The following is an 18,645-nucleotide window of genomic DNA, read 5'->3' as shown; positions in this document are numbered from 1 at the left end:
TGGCAGCGTTGGATAGCAATACATCCGCACAAGATCAATCGATGAATAAATTAGAACGTCACCAGTCCAGAATCACAACTACGTTTCCCATAATCCAACATTTTAATGATATTATGATGAGTTTTCATTAAGTGGTGCAACCACTTCCTTCAGTGACTATGTGTGGCTGGCTGACTGGCTGGCTGGCTGGGTGGCTGGGTGGCTGGGTGCATCTGAGCACGAAAACAGCATGGTTGTTTTTCACCACCTGTGCGCAACCTAACACACACAAACACACGCACATATTAACTGTATATATATATATGGTGATTTCGGGTGTGCCAGTACAGTACAGTACAGCGACAGTACACTACAGTAGAGGGTACAGTATAGGGACCCCCACACGGTAACTCTGTCATTTCTCAACCGTTTCGGACGCGGGGCGGCTCGCCAGAATCGGGCCGGCACCCTGGGTGCGTTCCTGTTGGTCTGGACTCCCCCCCCCCCCCCCCGGGGGACCCCCACATGGAGTTGCACGCACCACTTACTTCACACAGGTGTGATTTATTTTTTCCTTTTGTTGACTATGGATAACTCTTTTTTGGCAATTCTTCAACAGTGACGTGCTGGCAGTAGCCAGTACCAACATAATATCAACATTAAAAAACCTATGCAGGAGGACACCTGTAGGTCCTCCTTCTCCTGTTTATGTACCAGGCAAACCATGCTATGCCATGCCATGTCATAATATCTGGACTATGTCCGTCCTCCTCTACGGCTGTGAATGCTGGACACTTACACAAGCCCTACAGAAATCCCTGGACGGGTGCTACACCAGAATGTTACGTGTGGTACTTAACATCAACCAGGATGAGCACATCACCAACAAGCGTCTGTACGGGGCATTACCAAGTGTAACAGAGAAGATAGCAGTAAGGAGGATGAGACTAGCTGGCCACTGCCACCGACATCAAGAACTCCCGGCCAAAAAGCTTGTACTGTGGGAACCAACACACAGGCTTCGATCGAGAGGACGTCCCACACCTACCTACGTGGACGTACTAAAGAAAGATACTGGTGCGGAAAGCACAAAGGAGCTGGCCAGATGTATGGAGAACCGAGAAGACTGGAGACGACGATGGAGGGCTCGTCTGAGGACGACGTAGAGAGAGAGATGTAACATGCCATGCCATATTATGGACTGTGTTTGCCATGCCATACTATGGACTGTGTTTTCCATGTCATGTCATAATATCTGGACTGTTTGCCATGCCATGTCAAGTCATATCTGGACTGTGTTCGCCATGCCTGGACTGTTTGCCATGCTCTTCCATGCCATGTCATAACATCTGGACTATGTTTGCCATGATATGCCTATGCCATGCCATGTCATGTCATAATATCTGGACTGTGTTTGCCATGATGCGACTGAAAAGCAGCACTGGCTGGGACACTGGTGTCAGTTTACCATTAGGCCTATACTGTGTTCTGGTACAAGAACACAGAAATTGAATATTGAAATTGAAAATGAAAATGTCCAAAATTTGTATTTAGTTTATAAAGTTAACATAACTATAATTAAATGCATTTGAAAGGCATTTGAAATTAAATAAAAATGTTACTTTTCAGGATTCCAGTTGAAAAAAATAATAATAATCTGGATTTCAATTCAAATAATAGCAAAAATAGCTGATCTACAAGCTCAAAACTGAGTGAGTGTGGAAATATAGTGGTCCTCTCCATCGTCAAAGTTTCCCACCCCTGCCCTAGGGTGAGAAGTTCAGTCACGCGAGAGAGACTCGGAGTAGAGTCGCTGCATGCTTATTCGCCTGGAAAGAAGCCTGCTTAGGTTCAGCATCTGGTTAGGATGCCTCTCGGGCGTCTCCCTAGGGAGGTCCTCGAGGCGCGTCCCACTGGGAGGAGACAAAGAGAGACATATACTGTATGGGCATAAAAGGGATACAGACAGATGAGTGTAGCCTGTAGCGGATACTCTGACACGGGTACAACGGCTATTGCATAGCCGGGTGGGGCATTGATCTCCAAATTCCATCATTACCGACTCGTTGCTCTACAGCCGGGAGTTTAATGCTCTTCATTTAACATAAAAAATAACTAACTAAGCCAACACCAGCGCCGTATAGATGAGAGTTGTGACAACTCCGTTCACTTCACAGGGCCAGGCCAGTCCAATGGCGGCTCATCTACATTTATTATATTGGCGAAGTGCTATAAGCGAAGTGCTAGGTGAAGTGCTAGGCGAAGTGTGATGTGTGACAAAGTCCTGGACCGGAAGTTGACAGAATGCACTGGACTCATAGCCTGGCTCCAGCCCTGATTCGCTATACCATTAAGAAAATGAAAATTCAGACTGATTCTGTTTGGTTACTGGACTCAGGCAACAGCCCAGCTTTAATGATCTTAGACATACCGTATACAAAGTCGCATTTACTATGAAAACATCCATTTCCCGTCAATCAGTTAGTCACTTATAGCCACCATAGGATGGTCTCGTGAGTCGTGACATCACGTGATATCATCAGGGATGGATATCCCTGATGTAATAGTAAATGTGAGCTGCTGTCGCAATTAAGCCTATATTTGGAGATCCCTGATGTCATTAATATTGACCAGCAACTCTATCTGACCTCAAACCTCAGACCCTTAGATCTCCATATATAGATATATGTTAAAGAACCTTTTCTGACATACTTGTTCTCAGTGTTCTACACCATATGTTGATTTCCCATTCATCCTTCCTCTGTCTCCCTTTTGACTGTTACCTGCCCATTCAAACTCTAGACGGGCCTGCCCCAAAGTTATTAGTGCAGCCGCGCCCGGCAGCCGGAGAAAACTAGAGTTCTCAACAGGCCCCGAAAATTAAGGCCCGGCCCAGCTGGGCCCTCATCAAACCCTGTACACTCAAGAGAATGTCCCCACCTGTTCTGACATTCCATATGTTGATCTGACCTCATCAAACCCTGTACACTCAAGACATGCTCCTTATATGGCCAGTACAGAATGAATTCCATGTTGATCTGACCCTCCATGCCAAAGCGCCAGCGCTCGCCTAGCAGTCTGCCGTCAACTACAGATTTGTGCCCGCTTCTCGCCCTTAGGCGTCTTACTGGTAGTAATAGTAGGCCTACATAAACATTTGATTACAGAGACTTTAGTTGTCACTGTAGGCTACAATACAAAACAGTTGTCATGTTGCAGTTGCACAAATGCTAGATATTAACTCTTTGAAAACAATGTATTCCGAACTCCAGTTTGTCACATTCCAGGGCTGCATGAACATTGAACAGTGCTCGAGCGAGTGCTGTTTTCTGCCCCCTCAATGGCGCAACTCTCCTTCAATGACTCTGCCCAACACATGACCCAACTTTGAAAGCGCGTTGTCGTCAGCATCATGATCACACCACAACCAATCAACCGATGGATCGTTCTCTTAACAGCCAATTAACTGCGAGTCCGCTCTAAGATCAACCAATTGATTTTGTTGTCGCGGCTCCGTCTGTCTTTCCGGAAATAAAATCAAGTCATCGGCTAGCTAGATTCATCTGTACTCTGTCAGTCTGCTGTTGTTGAATTTTGACTGTACTGTTGACCTCCTTTCCAACATGGCTGGCGTTCGACCCCTTGGTGCACTCTCCAGAATAGCATCAAGGAGATACGCTCTCATTAATACAGGTACACAACTTAATTTAATCTTACGATTCATTATTTTTAAAGAGACCAACCCTTTAAACGGAAAATTGTCCACTGGGAATAGTTAGCCTAGCGGGAAGTTATCTCGGTGCTGCTGATCGACTCAATGAAGGCTAACATAAATTACCGAGCCTTTATTTTTGACATTATTATTCCACTTCGCTGACGTCATGTCTAATAACACACTTGTAATGTCCGTGAATACTTATCCATCCACACACAGGGGCTTGAGGAATGAGGACACCAACAACTAACAACATTTAACACCTGAAAGTATAAACTGGGTAGTAGTCAGCTGGCTAGCAAAACCAGACTAGAATTGGAACTGTTCGCTTTGCAGATCGCAGATCCGGTTAAGAAATAATGGATACGGAAACTGTTTGTGCGCGTGTTTGTGTGCAAATTACAGGATACATTAGGTGGTTTGTAGACCGGATGTGAGCATTGGGTAGTTAAATAGAACTTCGGCACTGCTACGGAAAGCCTAGTGAATGATGCGAGGTTAAACCAGGCCGGTTCGTTTGATAGAATCATAGAAATAACGAGTTTGGTGTAGCTTTATTACAAGGTTTGATTACAATACTGGCATTCACTTCAGTTCTTGGTGATGGATATTGACAGTGATTTGGTTGTGTGGACAATTTTCCATTCATTCGACTTTTCTGTGTGCGAGTGGGAGGGAGGCGGGGGATGTAGGTGAGAGGGCACGTTTCAGTGGATTTGCATGCGGTGTCCTGACTCTGACTGCCAGTCTTTTCAGGTCATAACACAGAACTGTCTGTCAGTCTGATGTGCCAGTTAAGCAGTTGTCCCAGCCAGGATGTTATATTACATAACAGGTTGTGCTGCAGGCAGGGCTATATTCGTCATGGTGGGGGGAGTCAAATCATTTTAACCATGGTACTTCATGTAAACAAATGGATCTGGGTTCATTTGAATCTGATTCACAAATGCATAAAATTAATTTAACTGTGAAATAGTCCTTGTTCCGTTATTGCATGTACTTATGGTGTAACTTTTCCTCACAGCTACTTATCGTACCTTCTCAGTTGCACCTGCCATGCAAGGTAATTTAAAATCATATGAACTCAATTATATGCTGTGGGCATACAGTAGGCCTACATTTGGTTAATTCTCTATCTCATTGCATATTGCTTGTCTTGTATACTTTTAGCCAGAACTCACGTAAGCTATGAAGTCAAAGACGATGTTGCTGTTGTACGGATCAATGACCCAAACTCCAAGGTATGAACCATTGACTGCATATAAGCTAATGTAATGAAAGATGAGGCTGTGGGTGTCATTTAGGACCTGTCTACAGAACCATAGAATTTAACTCTGTCTTTTATGTCTTTTCAGGTCAACACTTTATCGGTACAAATGCAAAAGGAGATGACAGAAGTTATGGAGGAGATATGGGGAAATGATACTGTTCAAAGTGCTGTTCTCATCTCCTCAAAGCCTGGTTGCTTCATTGCAGGAGCTGACATTAAGTAAGATAATGGCCCTAACCAGTGGTGCAATGGTGATTATTATTTTTTCGGTACCAAGTCACGCGCACATGCACTCGTGCGCACGCTAGCCTCCTACATGTGCACATGCGCAAAGAACAGCTGCTAGCCTAAGCCTATATTGTTTATAGTGTGTCTTGGAAAGTCTGGTGACCCGAGGTTAGGTGCGTCTTCTCTTGAATCTAGGGGGATCTAGTGTGCACGGCACGCGTGTGCACCGTTACGTTTAGTACCACGTGTGGTATTGCGTTCTACGAGCATGACACCACTGGCCCTAACTAACCCTTTCATAATGTATCCAATTGTGTACATCATTATTTGAGATTATTAATATTACCTTCATTTCGGCTACTCTTGATTTCACTTGTGAGTTGTGAATTACATCTGGCTTATTTGCAATGTACTCATCAATTTATCCAGAGTGGTGTATTGAAACAAGTAGTGTGGCATGAAGATAACTTATTTATTAATATACATCTATATACAGCCAATCAACTTTGACTTGGAAAATACATCGTAATGGAAGAATAGAAATTAGATTCAGTGTTGTGCTTCCATGTCGGACATGGAAGAGGATGTAATCAATCCATGGGGACCTCTATGATTCTTTGTTAGTGGAACTAAAATGTTATGTCTATTTATGGAAGTGTCTAAAATGTTTTAATATTCTCCCAATTGTCTGCAGTATGATCCAGGCCTGCAACAGTGAAGAGGAAGTGACCAAACTGTCTCAGGAAGGGCAAAAGATGTTTGAAAAAATTGAGAAGTCTCGTATACCCATTGTTGCTGCCATCAATGGTTCTTGCTTAGGTGGCGGCCTAGAGGTGATGAAAGCTCTTTTAAAAGTTGAATGTTTTCTTTTAATTGATATTAGGTAATTGCATATAATGTATATTTCAGTTTGCCATCGCATGCCAGTACAGAATTGCAACTAAGAGCAAGAAGACAGTCCTTGGCACCCCTGAGGTGATGTTGGGGCTTTTACCTGGAGCTGGAGGGACACAAAGACTCCCTAAAATGGTTGGAAATACCACTTGAGAATTTTTTTTACTGTACAAATTGTATTGCGATTGTGGATTGATCCCATGTATTCTCTACCACCACCACCAGTATAACAAAGCAAATATTTGAATTTTAGGTTGGACTTCCCAGTGCTTTTGATATGATGTTGACTGGCAGAAATATCCGAGCAGATAAAGCCAAGAAGATGGGGCTTGTACATCAGCTTGTAGACCCGCTTGGTAAAGCCCTATCATTACTTCTTGCATCCATTGTTGGTTTGAAATTCTCCTTGTGAGTGATGTCGAGCTGTGTACCTCACAGTGCAAGCAGTGACCAGTACAGTATGTCCTTCAAGTGACCGTGGTAATTCATTAATCATGTTATTTAAAAGAACACAGTATTTACAAAAATGAGTTCCATAATAAGCACATAATTGACCTTTCAACTTGCTGTAAATTTGCCTTTGAAACTTCTCCAGAATCAGTAGAATCACATTTCTATGTATATTAACTTTACATTAAGGTCTGATCAGACACAAATGGCATGAACTACTCACTACTGTATGATAATACCCTCTGAGTGCTGCCACAAAAAAAAATATCTAGTGTGAAACGGTCCTATAACAACTGTCATATTTATGAAGTGTAAATTGGGTATTGTGGCTATTGTTTTAATGCTTCTATTTCCATGTTGTGTTTTAGGCCCTGGTCTGAAGGGGCCAGAGGAAAGGACAATGGAGTATCTTGAGGAAATTGCTATTGATTGTGCAAGAGGAATTGCCAATAAGAAAATCTCACTCTCCAAACCAAAAGGCATGATGCAGAGTAAGTAAAACTGAACAGAAAAGTAGTTTTTTCTTTAGGATCAAAGCAAATGAAGAAAGTTTTTGCACAGCTGTGTGTGCCTGTATTCTGTAGCATGGAATGTGATGATTTGATCGGCTGAGCACGGAATGTGATGATGTATGATGATGAGCGCCCCTCATTTCACACAAGTGTGATTTTTATTTTATCGTCTCCATAGAGCTTCAAGACTACATTATGAGCTATGAGATGGTGCGGAATCAAATCTACAAAACTGTCCATGGGAAAGTTATGAAGCAGAGCAAGGGACTTTACCCAGCACCACTCAAGATCATAGACGTAAGTTTAAGGTTTTTTATAAGCTTTCATTTTGAACTTGTGAATAAGAACTGAAATATTTTTGTCACACATTATCCTCTGCCCTATTCTCTTTTGTTCCTTTTCAGTTCTAGTCCAGAATTTGCCCGTTAAGACTTAAAATAATTTACATTTGTTTTTCAGTCTGTAAAGGCTGGAGTAGAACAGGGTCCCATTTCTGGATATCTCGCTGAATCTCAGGTGAGGGGGTTACGCATTTGTTTTTCTACATCAACAAATGCACTCATTCATTAATTCATTCAATAAATATATATATTCTTTTTTTTTACACAGAACTTTGGTCAGCTGGCAAGAACCAGTGAGTCAGAAGCCCTCATTGGCCTTTACCATGGCCAAGTTGCCTGCAAGAAAAACCGCTTTGGAGCCCCTGAAAGAGCTGTGAAGTAAGCTAGTAATTGAAGGGCCTGATTTGGGGGAAAGCGGATTGGTGTGAGCCTGAGGCTTGCAGCATGGGTGTATTGTCCATTTCCAGAGGTGAAGTGGTGTGATTTTTGCATGCCTGCATGCGTTCGGTATTTTGTGGACTCTCTGTGCACCATGTGGGGGTAGTGCAGTAGGGGATTTGTTTTGTGCAAATCAGCAGTGCACTGCAATTTTGGGGTCAACAGTGATCAGGATTTGTGCTGCCTGCCTGCTTGGACCAGGTATAGCGAGATGCACACTCACCCATTGCTATTTTTGCACACTTTAGAGTTTAGATGGTGCACGCACATCCAGATACTGTAGAAGTATTGCGTACCATTCATTGGTATGATTACCTCAAGTTGGAGAAAATAAATGCTTGCATCCAACGAAACTGCTTTCTTCTTTATAAAAAGCTTACTGATTGGTCAATGTTATTACACATAATGCCTGATCCAGGTTCTGTTGGGCTCACTGGACATCATTGACCGATGCTACATACAAGCATCTGTCAATGATGGAGTTTAAAACAGGGAAGACATCTACTGTACATGTCATCTACTGTGCAGGCATATAGACTTTTTAGTCCAGATTACTAGAAGCATGCTTGGAGCATGCCAGCCCAGGTATGTGAAAATAAGGTACTTCTGTGGCCTACTGGCTGATTGGTCCAGTGGTTTGTGAGATTAACTTCGGACACATGATTGCTGCATGGAGTTCCTAGGCAGACATTATTCTCATCAGGGCCTGCTTTGTGTCCACTGTCCATACTGGCCTAAAGTGAACCCTGCCTTAGATGTCTTATTTGACCATTATGAACTGTGCTGAGAAACTCTTATCATAGGACCACCAGTGCCAGACATATCTGCATTTCTTATTTCTGTATATTTGTTGTTGACGTATTCATTATTATTATTATATATTTGTGTCCGGGTAGCTCAGTCGGTAGAGCTCTCGCCTTTGGACCACAAGTTCATGGGTTCGATCCCGGGTACCGCCAACTCGGTATATGAGTACCATGGCTTGGGTGTGGCAAGTCGTGCGGGAAGGAGCTGATGGTAGGCGTGGCGCTCAATCTCCCAGGGGTCTAGCGTATTGTAACGGGGATAGACGACCGCATGTTACTGGCTGATACTGACAATAAGCCACTCCCCGACCCACTTCTTACATATATTCAAACAAGAATATATATTTCAAGTATCTGTTTTTGTGTCTGTCTTTATTATTGAACAGAACACTGGCCATCTTGGGAGCAGGTCTGATGGGGGCTGGCATTGCCCAGGTAATGATGGACAAAGGTGTGCACATAATCCTGAAGGACACCACCGTGGAGGGATTGGCAAGAGGACAGCAGCAGGTCTACAAAGGGTGAGTTTCAGAGACCAAATTATGTTTTCTTGGCTGTTTCTGAGGCATGAAATCTCAGAGTACACTGATTTAGAATGTTGATCAAAGATTTGCTTTTTTTTTTTTTTTTTAACAGGCTTAATGACAAGACTAAAAAGAAGAACATCACATCCTTTGAGAGGGACTCGATACTTTCCAGCCTGACTGGCCAGTTAGATTACAGTGGGCTTGAAAAGGCTGACATGGTTATTGAAGCTGTGTTTGAAGACATCAACATTAAACATAAAGTCATAAAAGAGGTTGAGGCCGTAAGTAACTTCATGACATATTATGTACTTTGCTTAATCAGGTCTTTATATTGTGGGATTGTCATAAAAGTTGTACTAAACTTAAATTAAATAATTAACCAGTTAATATTTATTGATGCTTAATTCATATTTAAGCTATTAATCTACCAAACCTTTGTTTGCAGGTGATTCCTCCACATTGTATATTTGCCACCAACACATCTGCTCTGCCAATTAAAGATATCGCTGCTGCCAGTAAGAGACCAGACAAGGTGGGTAATGGTAATCTCTATATTATCGTAATATAATATTTACAATTGTGTTTTCTTTGCACTCTTATTTATGTGATAATTTATCCGATCCTATATTTTGACTAAGGGGCTTCATGCCATTTACTCTGATCAGGCATTTGTCTAGATAGGCTGAGCTAAATGCCCTGATTGTAAGTGTGGCCAAGAATACCTTTTCTTACCATTCTAATCACTTTGAGGCACAATAATTGTACAGAAATTGTCTTTGTAACAATTGGACAGATGCATATACAAGGTTGAAGTCTCGGAGCCAATACTGACATTGGCATACTTGTTTAATTACATTCTGTTTTTCTATGCCCCTAGGTCATTGGAATGCACTACTTCTCTCCAGTTGACAAGATGCAGCTCCTGGAGATTATCACCACTGATCAGACCTCAAAGGACACTACTGCCTCTGCTGTGGCAGTGGGCCTGAAACAGGGCAAAGTCATCATAGTTGTGGGGGTGAGATAAGTACTGCAGCTTCTTGTTAGCTAGATTGATATCATGTCTCATATGCCTTTATATTTGCCAGCAAAGTAGTTGTTTCTGATGATGGAATCGTGTGTCTTTAAAGATTTAACCACACACATCCTGGGTAGAAATTGAACTAGGAAAGCATGTTTTGACTTGTTAAATTTTGTCCTACAGGATGGACCTGGATTCTATACTACAAGGTGTTTAGCTCCCATGTTGGCTGAAGCAGTGAGAGTACTTCAGGTTAGTAGTGTCACGGGGTGAAACCAACTATGAAGTTAAAGTATGTTGTAGCCTCTCCCATATTGCTTGACTGAATGTATGAGTGTTGAGTAAACGGAAGTGCTCAATGACTGAATACATACCAAGCTATACATACCAAGACAACCAAAATGAACAACAAAAGATGGAGTGTACACTGATATATGCATGCACTTGTTCCTTTTAATAGTTCCTTTTTAATTTGTGTACTTTGTGTATTTCATTTTACTTACAGGAAGGAGTTGGCCCCAAGAAGCTGGATTCTCTGACCACAGGCTTTGGGTTCCCAGTAGGTGCAGCAACATTGGCTGATGAAGTCGGCATTGATGTTGCTGCCCATGTGGCAGAGGACCTGGGTAAAGCTTTCGGCTCTCGCTTCGGTGGTGGAAATGTGGAAGTCCTTAAAACCATGGTGGACCTGGGATTCAAGGGTATGATCATTCTGTAATGATATATTGACTACATAAAATATTTCACATTGGAAATCAGTTGTAGATCGCATGATTGTTTTAAAAAACACAACAAGGGAATGTATTCATTGTTACCATGTCTTTTGAATTCAAAGGTCGCAAATCAGGAAAGGGTTGTTACGTCTACCAGCCAGGCCTCAAAGTCAAAGATGTCAACCCCGATATTGAGGAAATCCTGGAGAAATATAAGATGACACCAAATCCTGCAGTGTAAGTTAACATTGCAGAATGGTACTGTACAGTATGCTGCATCTCTTTATCGATCATGTTGGGTCAACATTGCTTGGACATAATCACTAGATTTGATTATTTTTAATCTCTTGGCAGTTGGCACCACTAAAGGTGGTTGCACACTGGGCGCGTTTTTCGGAAAACCGATGGAGCTAAAAATCCGAAAATCGCGCCCAGCATTAAATCAATGCTCTTAATTAAACTGCATTAAACATAACCGTAATAAACAATCTCTGCACTGTTATCAATTGTAAAAGTACAAAATATAAACACCCACTTTTTGGTTGTCATGGTATACATTGTAACGGTTTCATCAGTAGTTTGGGGTGCCAGGCAGACAGAATGTTAAAGGGAAATATCCTAAGTCTGTACTATCAGAATACATTTTTCGCCGTCTTCCTTCAGGTCCTCGGATTCTGACGTGCAGTATCGTCTGGTCTCACGGTTTGTCAACGAGGCAGTGCTTTGTCTGCAGGAGGGCATCCTTAACAGCCCTGTGGAGGGAGACATCGGGGCAGTGTTTGGACTGGGATTCCCCCCTTGTCTTGGAGGTCAGCTTTCAACTACCGTTTCCTGATCACAAGAGTAGCTCTTGTTGTGCCTGTTGAACAGTTCATGCAATAAGACCGGTACTCTGAGAAACTGTTAGTTTTGTTTAGTCATCAGTTTGACATTATTACACATTATGAAACACTTGCATGAAAGAAGGCTTATCGATAATGAAATGTATGGTGAATTTAAGCCTCTTGAGGGGATGTGGACCAGTGACTGAATGATGAAAGTGTTGACTATTTGCGGAATTTACAGTGATTTTGAAATGTTGTAATGTCTCCCATCATGTGAAGCAAACCTCATAGTAATCTTCTGTTGTTCAGGTCCATTCCGGTTTGTGGACTCCTTCGGTGCCGACAAGTTGGTGGAGAAGATGAGGAGATTTGAAGCAGTCTATGGAAATCAATTTACCCCATGCCAACTATTGCTTGACCATGCAAATGACCCCAGCAAGAAGTTTCACAAGTGAACCTGGACACCATGTGCTGATACGAACTCATGCAGTCCACCAGTAGAACGTGCCTAAGAGTTGCGTGGAAAACAAAAGAGCAAGAAAGGAATTTAAAAATAATACAATGTCCTCTGGCCAAACTCAAGCATTCTGATGGATAAGGTCTTTTTTTGCACTTTTTTCCCCTAACAATATTCCTTAAGTTCCTACAGTGGTATGAACCAAAAGTTTGATAGACTACGGCTTGTTCACACACTGTCTAAGAAATGTGGATTCAAAGAAATTCCAAGTTGACACATAAGTATGGATTGGTCAGTTAGTCTATTAATAAGTTAACTATTGAAGTGACTGTTGTTTTGTTTTGTTTTTTACATTAAAGACTGCTTATTTTGTAGTGTGGGCACTGATGTATTATATTTGAACCAGTAAATAAATAAAACGTGTTATTAAATTAATATGAATATTTAATTGGTTGTGAATGAGTCTAAACTGTTATATTTACAGTGTTAATATCGTAAATTGTGTTTTCTAAAATCCAATTTGTTGTGCAAGTCACATGTCTCTTCCATTGTCCGCAGAGTAGGTAGGGTGTGTGCAAAGTGCAACGGGTACTAGTCTGGGTTGGGCGTGTGTGGGTTTTTACTCTGGCGGAGGCACATTTCTCAGCATCCTTTGTACCATGATACCATATGCATCATTGCTTGCCGGCTAGGGCAGCCATACGGAGGAGTGTGACGTTTCTTCATGAGACTGTTGGCTAGGGCTAAAGGATGCGAAGGGTGGAGAAAAGAGAACACAACGCAACGTTCATCAGGACCTCCATACGATACAAACTGGCCTACGGCGATGGGGATATCCTGTGGGAGATATGAGGTGTGTCTCGACTGCGTGACCGCTTTTGCTAAATGAACGTGCATAATAACATTGCCGCTGCCGCACCTGTATACGAGGAAGACGCGCGGTTGAGGTACTACTGTTTTGATACGCAAACGATATGGCTTACATAAGGCGTTGACTAGGATTTAACCAAAATGTCAAAAACCAAACATTCCGAGGCTGTTAGGGTGGTGGTCCGCTGCCGTCCGTTCAGCACGAGAGAGGAGATGATGGGCTTTGATGACATCCTGGAGGTGAATGATAAACTGGGACAGATCACTATCCGGAATCCGAAAGCACCACCTGATGGACCAATGAAGGTATTCACATTTGACTCGGTCTATGACTGGAAATCAAAACAAAGTGATATTTACGATGATAGAATTAGACCTCTTGTGGAGTCCGTGATACAAGGCTTCAATGGGACTATAATTGCTTATGGACAGACCGGGACAGGTAAAACATACACAATGCAAGGCGTTTCAAACGACCCAGAGAGGAGAGGAATTATACCAAATTCCTTTCAGCACATCTTTACACAGATATCCAGAACTCAGAATCAGAAATACCTGGTGAGGGCTTCATATCTTGAAATCTACCAGGAGGAAATCAGAGATCTTTTGTGTAAAGACAACAACAAGAAATTGGAGCTCAAAGAGAATCCTGATTATGGGGTGTATGTGAAAGACCTGTCCTCAGTAGTCTGTAAAAATGCCACAGAGGTTGAGCATGTGATGAACATGGGCAACGAGTCCAGGTCTGTGGGGTGCACAAATATGAATGAGCACAGCTCTCGATCCCATGCCATCTTTGTCATAACGGTGGAGTGCAGCGAAATCGGGGAAGATGGTGAGGACCACATCCGAGTTGGGAAGTTGAACATGGTTGACCTGGCTGGAAGTGAGCGCCAGAGCAAGACAGGTGCTAAAGGGGTGAGGCTGAAAGAGGCAGCCAAAATTAATCTGTCCCTCTCTGCTTTGGGGAATGTAATATCAGCCTTGGCAGATGGGAAGAGCCCTCATGTTCCTTACAGAGATTCAAAGCTGACCCGCTTGCTCCAGGACTCACTGGGTGGCAATGCAAAGACTGTTATGGTGGCAACAGTGGGACCATCTGGCAAGCACCATGATGAATCCCTCACAACGCTGAGGTATGCCAGCAGGGCAAAGAACATCAAGAACAAACCTCGGATCAATGAGGACCCCAAAGATGCCTTGCTGAGGGAGTTTCAGGAGGAGATTGCCCGTCTGAAAGCACAGCTGGAAGAGCGAGGTATGCTTGCAAAAGAGAGGAGGAGGAGGAGAAGGCACAGTAAAAGATTGAGTCAAAGTCTGGCTGGCATGGAGGATGAGCTCTTTAAAGAGCGAGAAATAGAGTTGTGGAAGGCTGTTGATGAGGAGCGAGAATTAGAATACTATCTGAAACATCAGTTTATGGACAATGCTAATGCCAATGCCTGCCAGGGAAGCCCTGAGAAGTGGAAGCAGCTGGACGAAAAAGTAAGAATGGAGGATATGCAGAAGGAACAGGAGGCCCTAGAAAAGATTATTGAGAAATATAAGGTACTGTGCAATAAAATCACTTGCCTTTCACTGTAGTACAGTATCCAACAGCTAACATACTGTACCATTGGAATTGGAACAAAGGAATTCCACATAAATAATTTATTGCATCATGTCTGTCTTTGTTCTCAGGCTATGGAGAGCAAGTTATTAGTTGGTGGAAAGACCATAATTGATCACACAAATGAGCAACAAAAAACATTGGAGCTGAAGAGGCAAGAAATTTCAGAGCAGGTAAATTGTATCATACTAAGAGTCAAAGAGTCAACTAAGAGTCAAAGTTGGTGTCTGTGACACTTCTTCATATTATCTGTGCAGTTCAGAATGTGTGTACTTGTTCTAGTGTGTTAATTGTTAATTGTTAACTGTTCTGGACCTTGGAGCTGATTTATTTCTCTGGGTTTCTAGATAAGACATGAGAGGGAGATTCAACAGCAAGTGATGCTGCAGGATGAAGAGACCATAGAAATGAGAGATACTTTCTCTTCCTTACAGCAGGAGGTGGAACTCAAAACTAAGAAGCTAAAGAGGGTAGGATGACTCACTCACTCATCAATATGTGTCACTCACTCACTGCTGAATTCATGACAACACCACAGCAATCAAAATATTTTTTGTTTGTGGCTATAAAACAGTTATTCATCTGTATAATTTAACAACTGAGAATTATAAAACCCATGTCACTTTAACTTAATGTTAGTTAATATTTAATCACAACCTAGTAAACTATTCCTATGTCCATTAAGATATATGCCAAGCTGCAGCTCGTGAAGGCAGAGATTGGTGATGTAATCGATGAGCATGTTACAACTAGGCAGGAGCTTGAACAGACGCAGAATGAGCTCACCAGAGAACTTAAGTACAAGTGAGTAATAATGTACACTAGCAAACACATGTCCGCTGATGTGCCATCAGAGGACTCTTTTTTGCAGAGCATGGGAGTCCTACTAGTAGTAAAAGCGCCGGCTACTACTAGTAGGGCGGGGTTATAACAGCACGACAGCCTGACAGCACGTTGCGTGTTCGAGTCCCATTCATGACAACCTTTGCTGCTTGTCTCTGCCCTTCTCTCTCTCCCTCTTTCCTGTCATTCTTCACTAGTAACTAACTAACTATCAATAAAAATCAATAGAAATTCTCAGGCTGATGTTAGCTGACATTATGTTCCACTTAAATCCGAAACCCTATGGGATAAGGCATCGGGAATCTAGAGAGGGAATCCAACAACCCATTGTGAACTTGCTTCTAGGTTTTAGTACTACAGTACAATCTGTATAACGCTGATGGTTCTTGCTCACACATCTCAATGTGTTATTAAAATGCAGTAAAGTTAATTACATGCAAACTACATTTCATTGATTGGAAAGACAAAAAAAATGCCTTCTGTCGAATTTCAGAGCTAACCATATTTTTTTCAAGTGACAGATTACAAAGCTACTAATAGAATATTTATCAAGGATTGAATGTCTCCACTTTGAGTGTACAGCATGTATCAAATTTATGTCTGCTGTTCACAAAATGACATGCGTGTTTATTGCAGGTATCTCTTGATTGAGAATTTCATACCTCCGGAGGAGAAGAACAAGATTATGAACAGACTGCATTTTGACAATGAGGAGGACCAATGGCACTTCCGGCCTGTCATTCCATCAGAGAGGTCAGTGATTTGATATGACTAACAATAGGTATAGTGTAGTTAGTACATTCTGCCCATCCTTTTAATATTTCTGTCTTCGTTCAAATGGTAGGAAAACAGGTAAGTAGAATACAATAAAAGAGATAGTTACAATACAAGCTACAATAAGGTCCATTATGGTTCCAGTGATAATTATTTCACCTATTACACTATCTCTTTGTAAAAGAAGGAACATATTTCTAACCCTTGGTTTTTCATGTCTTCATTCCAGTGCACCCACTCAGGTTAGAAAAAGGCCTTGCTCTGTCGTGGGACACAAAAGACCAATCAGCCAATATGCACAGCTGGCTGTTGCCACAGCAGCAGGGGGCCCATCAAGATACCAGGTTGGTGTTGATGAAAAATAAATGTATATATTTATATATATATATATATATATATATATATATATATGGACTCTCTGGCTTTATCTCCAAAACATCTGACATGCGCTGTCCCTCTGATGTACTCGTTCCTGATCCTATCCATCCTTGTTTAATACAGACTAAACATTTTAGTCTCTGCTGCTACCTCCAGCTCTGCTTCTTGTCTTTTCCTCAGTGTGACTTTCACTAAACACTACATTGTAGGGTTTAGTGAAAGTCTCACCACTGTCTTGTACACCTTCCATTTCATTCTTGCTGATACTTTCCTATCACATATGCAATCATTTCAACCACAGCAGCTTGAATATATAGCATTCATACATTGGATGATGATAGAAGATGTAGAAGTACATAGAAGTTGATCTATTGAAGATTCTGACCTTCAAAGTACATAATTTTTGTTTTGATTGTATTGCTGTATTGTTGTATTGTTCTTTCTGCTTTGGCAATGTAAACGTATGTTTTCTCATGCCAATAAAGCCCTTTGAATTGAATTGATAGAAGATGTCTTTAGCTTTTAGTTTGTCATAAAATTGGAGCAAAACTAAATCTATATGAAACATATGAAACTACATTTGACGAAGAACATTTAATAAATCATGATGTTTGGATCAGAATCAGAATCAACATTATGGTCACAACAAGTAAAAAAGTGGGTGAAATTTGTTTATGTGCATAATTCTCATGGTGTAATTTTTTCCAAGAGATCAAGGCAGAAGAAAGTTTGTGCACTTTTACTACAAAAAGTACAAGTAAAGGGATTCAGATCATTTAGAAGCTCATATTTCCTTGTAAACATAGAATATTAGAATTGTGTGAGAAACCAACCACGTTCTTTATCTGTTCTTCCTCCAGGCTGAGAATATAATGCTGTTAGAGTTGGATATGGCTCCACCCACAATGTTCACCTTGAACCTCAATGGAGCTCATCTGGAGCGGGTGTTCTCTCCCAGACCGATGAGGGATCTGCTCACAAGTGCACCCTTCAGGGAGAGGAACACTACATCGCGAGTCAGGAAGTCCCGATCCTGGTGAGAGAATGGTTTCAAAAGGCAAAATATTAACATGGCAAACGGTGTCCAACTTAATGTGTGATGATTACACTGTAATAGCCAATTCAACTTGTTAGCTACAGTACATTAATCATGTTTTGAAACAAAAGACACGTTAAGTGTAACATTGTAAAGTGCAAACTAAGTGGAGGCACAATGTAGAATACTAGATATGATACAGTATGTGGTATAACCCACTGGCACCAAGCCCCCAGTAAGGCTATCCAACGTTGAAGATGCCTACCTACTGGCGAAATGAGGAATTGCAGCACTTTAATGGAGGTGGTCAGACGTTCATGACGTCACGTGCGTATGCCCAGACTTCAACATTGAGGGGCTAGGCTAGGCTAAACTTCCGCTCGATCGAGCCATTTTGAGTTATAATTATACTTCCGGCAATCTTCCGGGTGCTTCAAAACGCCACTGAGCAACTTCCACTGAAATGAATATCAGAGGGGGCGGGGCTAACGCTCCGGTTCGGTCTCTATCCTTTATAGCTCTATGACTGGCACCCATAATTATGCTGTGTCAGTGTATTATTCTTTTTCTTTATTTTGTGTAGTGTCACTAAATAAAGTCTTATTCTGTCGTTATACACTACAGGTATCAAGCAACGCAAGCACCACAAATCACATCCTCCTCATCATCCCAGTGCCTCTCTCAGCCTCCAAGACAGAGACCATCCTCCGTTGCCTATCATCCACTGGAAGGTGCCAGTGAGACGAGCCCTTGACATGTGTGAATTCTCTTAAGTTTGCATACACAAACACACACCGCTAGCCTCTGTTCTAAGTGCTGCTTGTGGTTCTTGATTAGCCAAAGGGACAAAATAACTGATTTAATATCTAGTACATTTTTGTATTGATTTTAAATTAATTTGTGAAGATATGGGATTCAGTAAGCATGTATCTGGTGTCGCAGGAGAACTCAGCGTCTCAT

The 18,645-nt window shown here is 41.9% G+C and overlaps 2 protein-coding genes across 2 annotated transcripts; both read left to right on the top strand.

Moving 5' to 3' along the window:
• Positions 1 to 3,531: 3,531 nt before the first annotated feature.
• On the top strand, positions 3,532 to 12,621 carry hadhab (hydroxyacyl-CoA dehydrogenase trifunctional multienzyme complex subunit alpha b). The gene is made up of 20 exons (XM_080783453.1): positions 3,532 to 3,672; positions 4,719 to 4,757; positions 4,865 to 4,935; positions 5,050 to 5,183; positions 5,887 to 6,025; positions 6,102 to 6,221; positions 6,340 to 6,442; positions 6,905 to 7,027; positions 7,227 to 7,345; positions 7,508 to 7,564; positions 7,658 to 7,767; positions 9,020 to 9,154; positions 9,270 to 9,441; positions 9,606 to 9,692; positions 10,038 to 10,178; positions 10,365 to 10,433; positions 10,687 to 10,882; positions 11,017 to 11,131; positions 11,558 to 11,703; positions 12,028 to 12,621. Exons 1-20 carry the CDS (start codon positions 3,603 to 3,605, stop codon positions 12,171 to 12,173), a joined length of 2,292 nt encoding a protein of 763 aa, XP_080639579.1. The 5' UTR covers positions 3,532 to 3,602; the 3' UTR covers positions 12,174 to 12,621.
• A 565-nt stretch (positions 12,622 to 13,186) lies between these two features.
• Positions 13,187 to 18,439, top strand: LOC308330143 (kinesin-like protein KIF3B; the record flags this gene model as incomplete). The annotated part of the gene is made up of 8 exons (XM_080784862.1): positions 13,187 to 14,593; positions 14,726 to 14,827; positions 15,002 to 15,124; positions 15,340 to 15,458; positions 16,134 to 16,250; positions 16,501 to 16,615; positions 17,510 to 17,685; positions 18,310 to 18,439. The coding sequence occupies 8 exons, from the start codon at positions 13,187 to 13,189 to the stop codon at positions 18,437 to 18,439; spliced, it is 2,289 nt and encodes a 762-aa protein (XP_080640988.1).
• Positions 18,440 to 18,645: the final 206 nt, after the last annotated feature.

The sequence above is a fragment of the Protomyctophum bolini genome (genome assembly GCF_963924005.1).
Source record: "Protomyctophum bolini genome assembly, chromosome: 15".
In the NCBI taxonomy this organism is placed as follows: domain Eukaryota; kingdom Metazoa; phylum Chordata; class Actinopteri; order Myctophiformes; family Myctophidae; genus Protomyctophum; species Protomyctophum bolini.
This window is presented reverse-complemented; position numbering and strand designations above follow the sequence as displayed.

Excerpts from the sequence above, each read along its gene's own strand:
- hadhab (XM_080783453.1), top strand. The coding sequence starts at position 3,603 with ATGGCTGGCGTTCGACCCCTTGGTGCACTCTCCAGAATAGCATCAAGG. Across the intron at positions 7,028-7,226 it reads ACCAAAAGGCATGATGCAGA|AGCTTCAAGACTACATTATG; the intron begins GTAAGTAAAACT and ends TCGTCTCCATAG. Across the intron at positions 9,155-9,269 it reads CAGCAGCAGGTCTACAAAGG|GCTTAATGACAAGACTAAAA; the intron begins GTGAGTTTCAGA and ends TTTTTTTAACAG.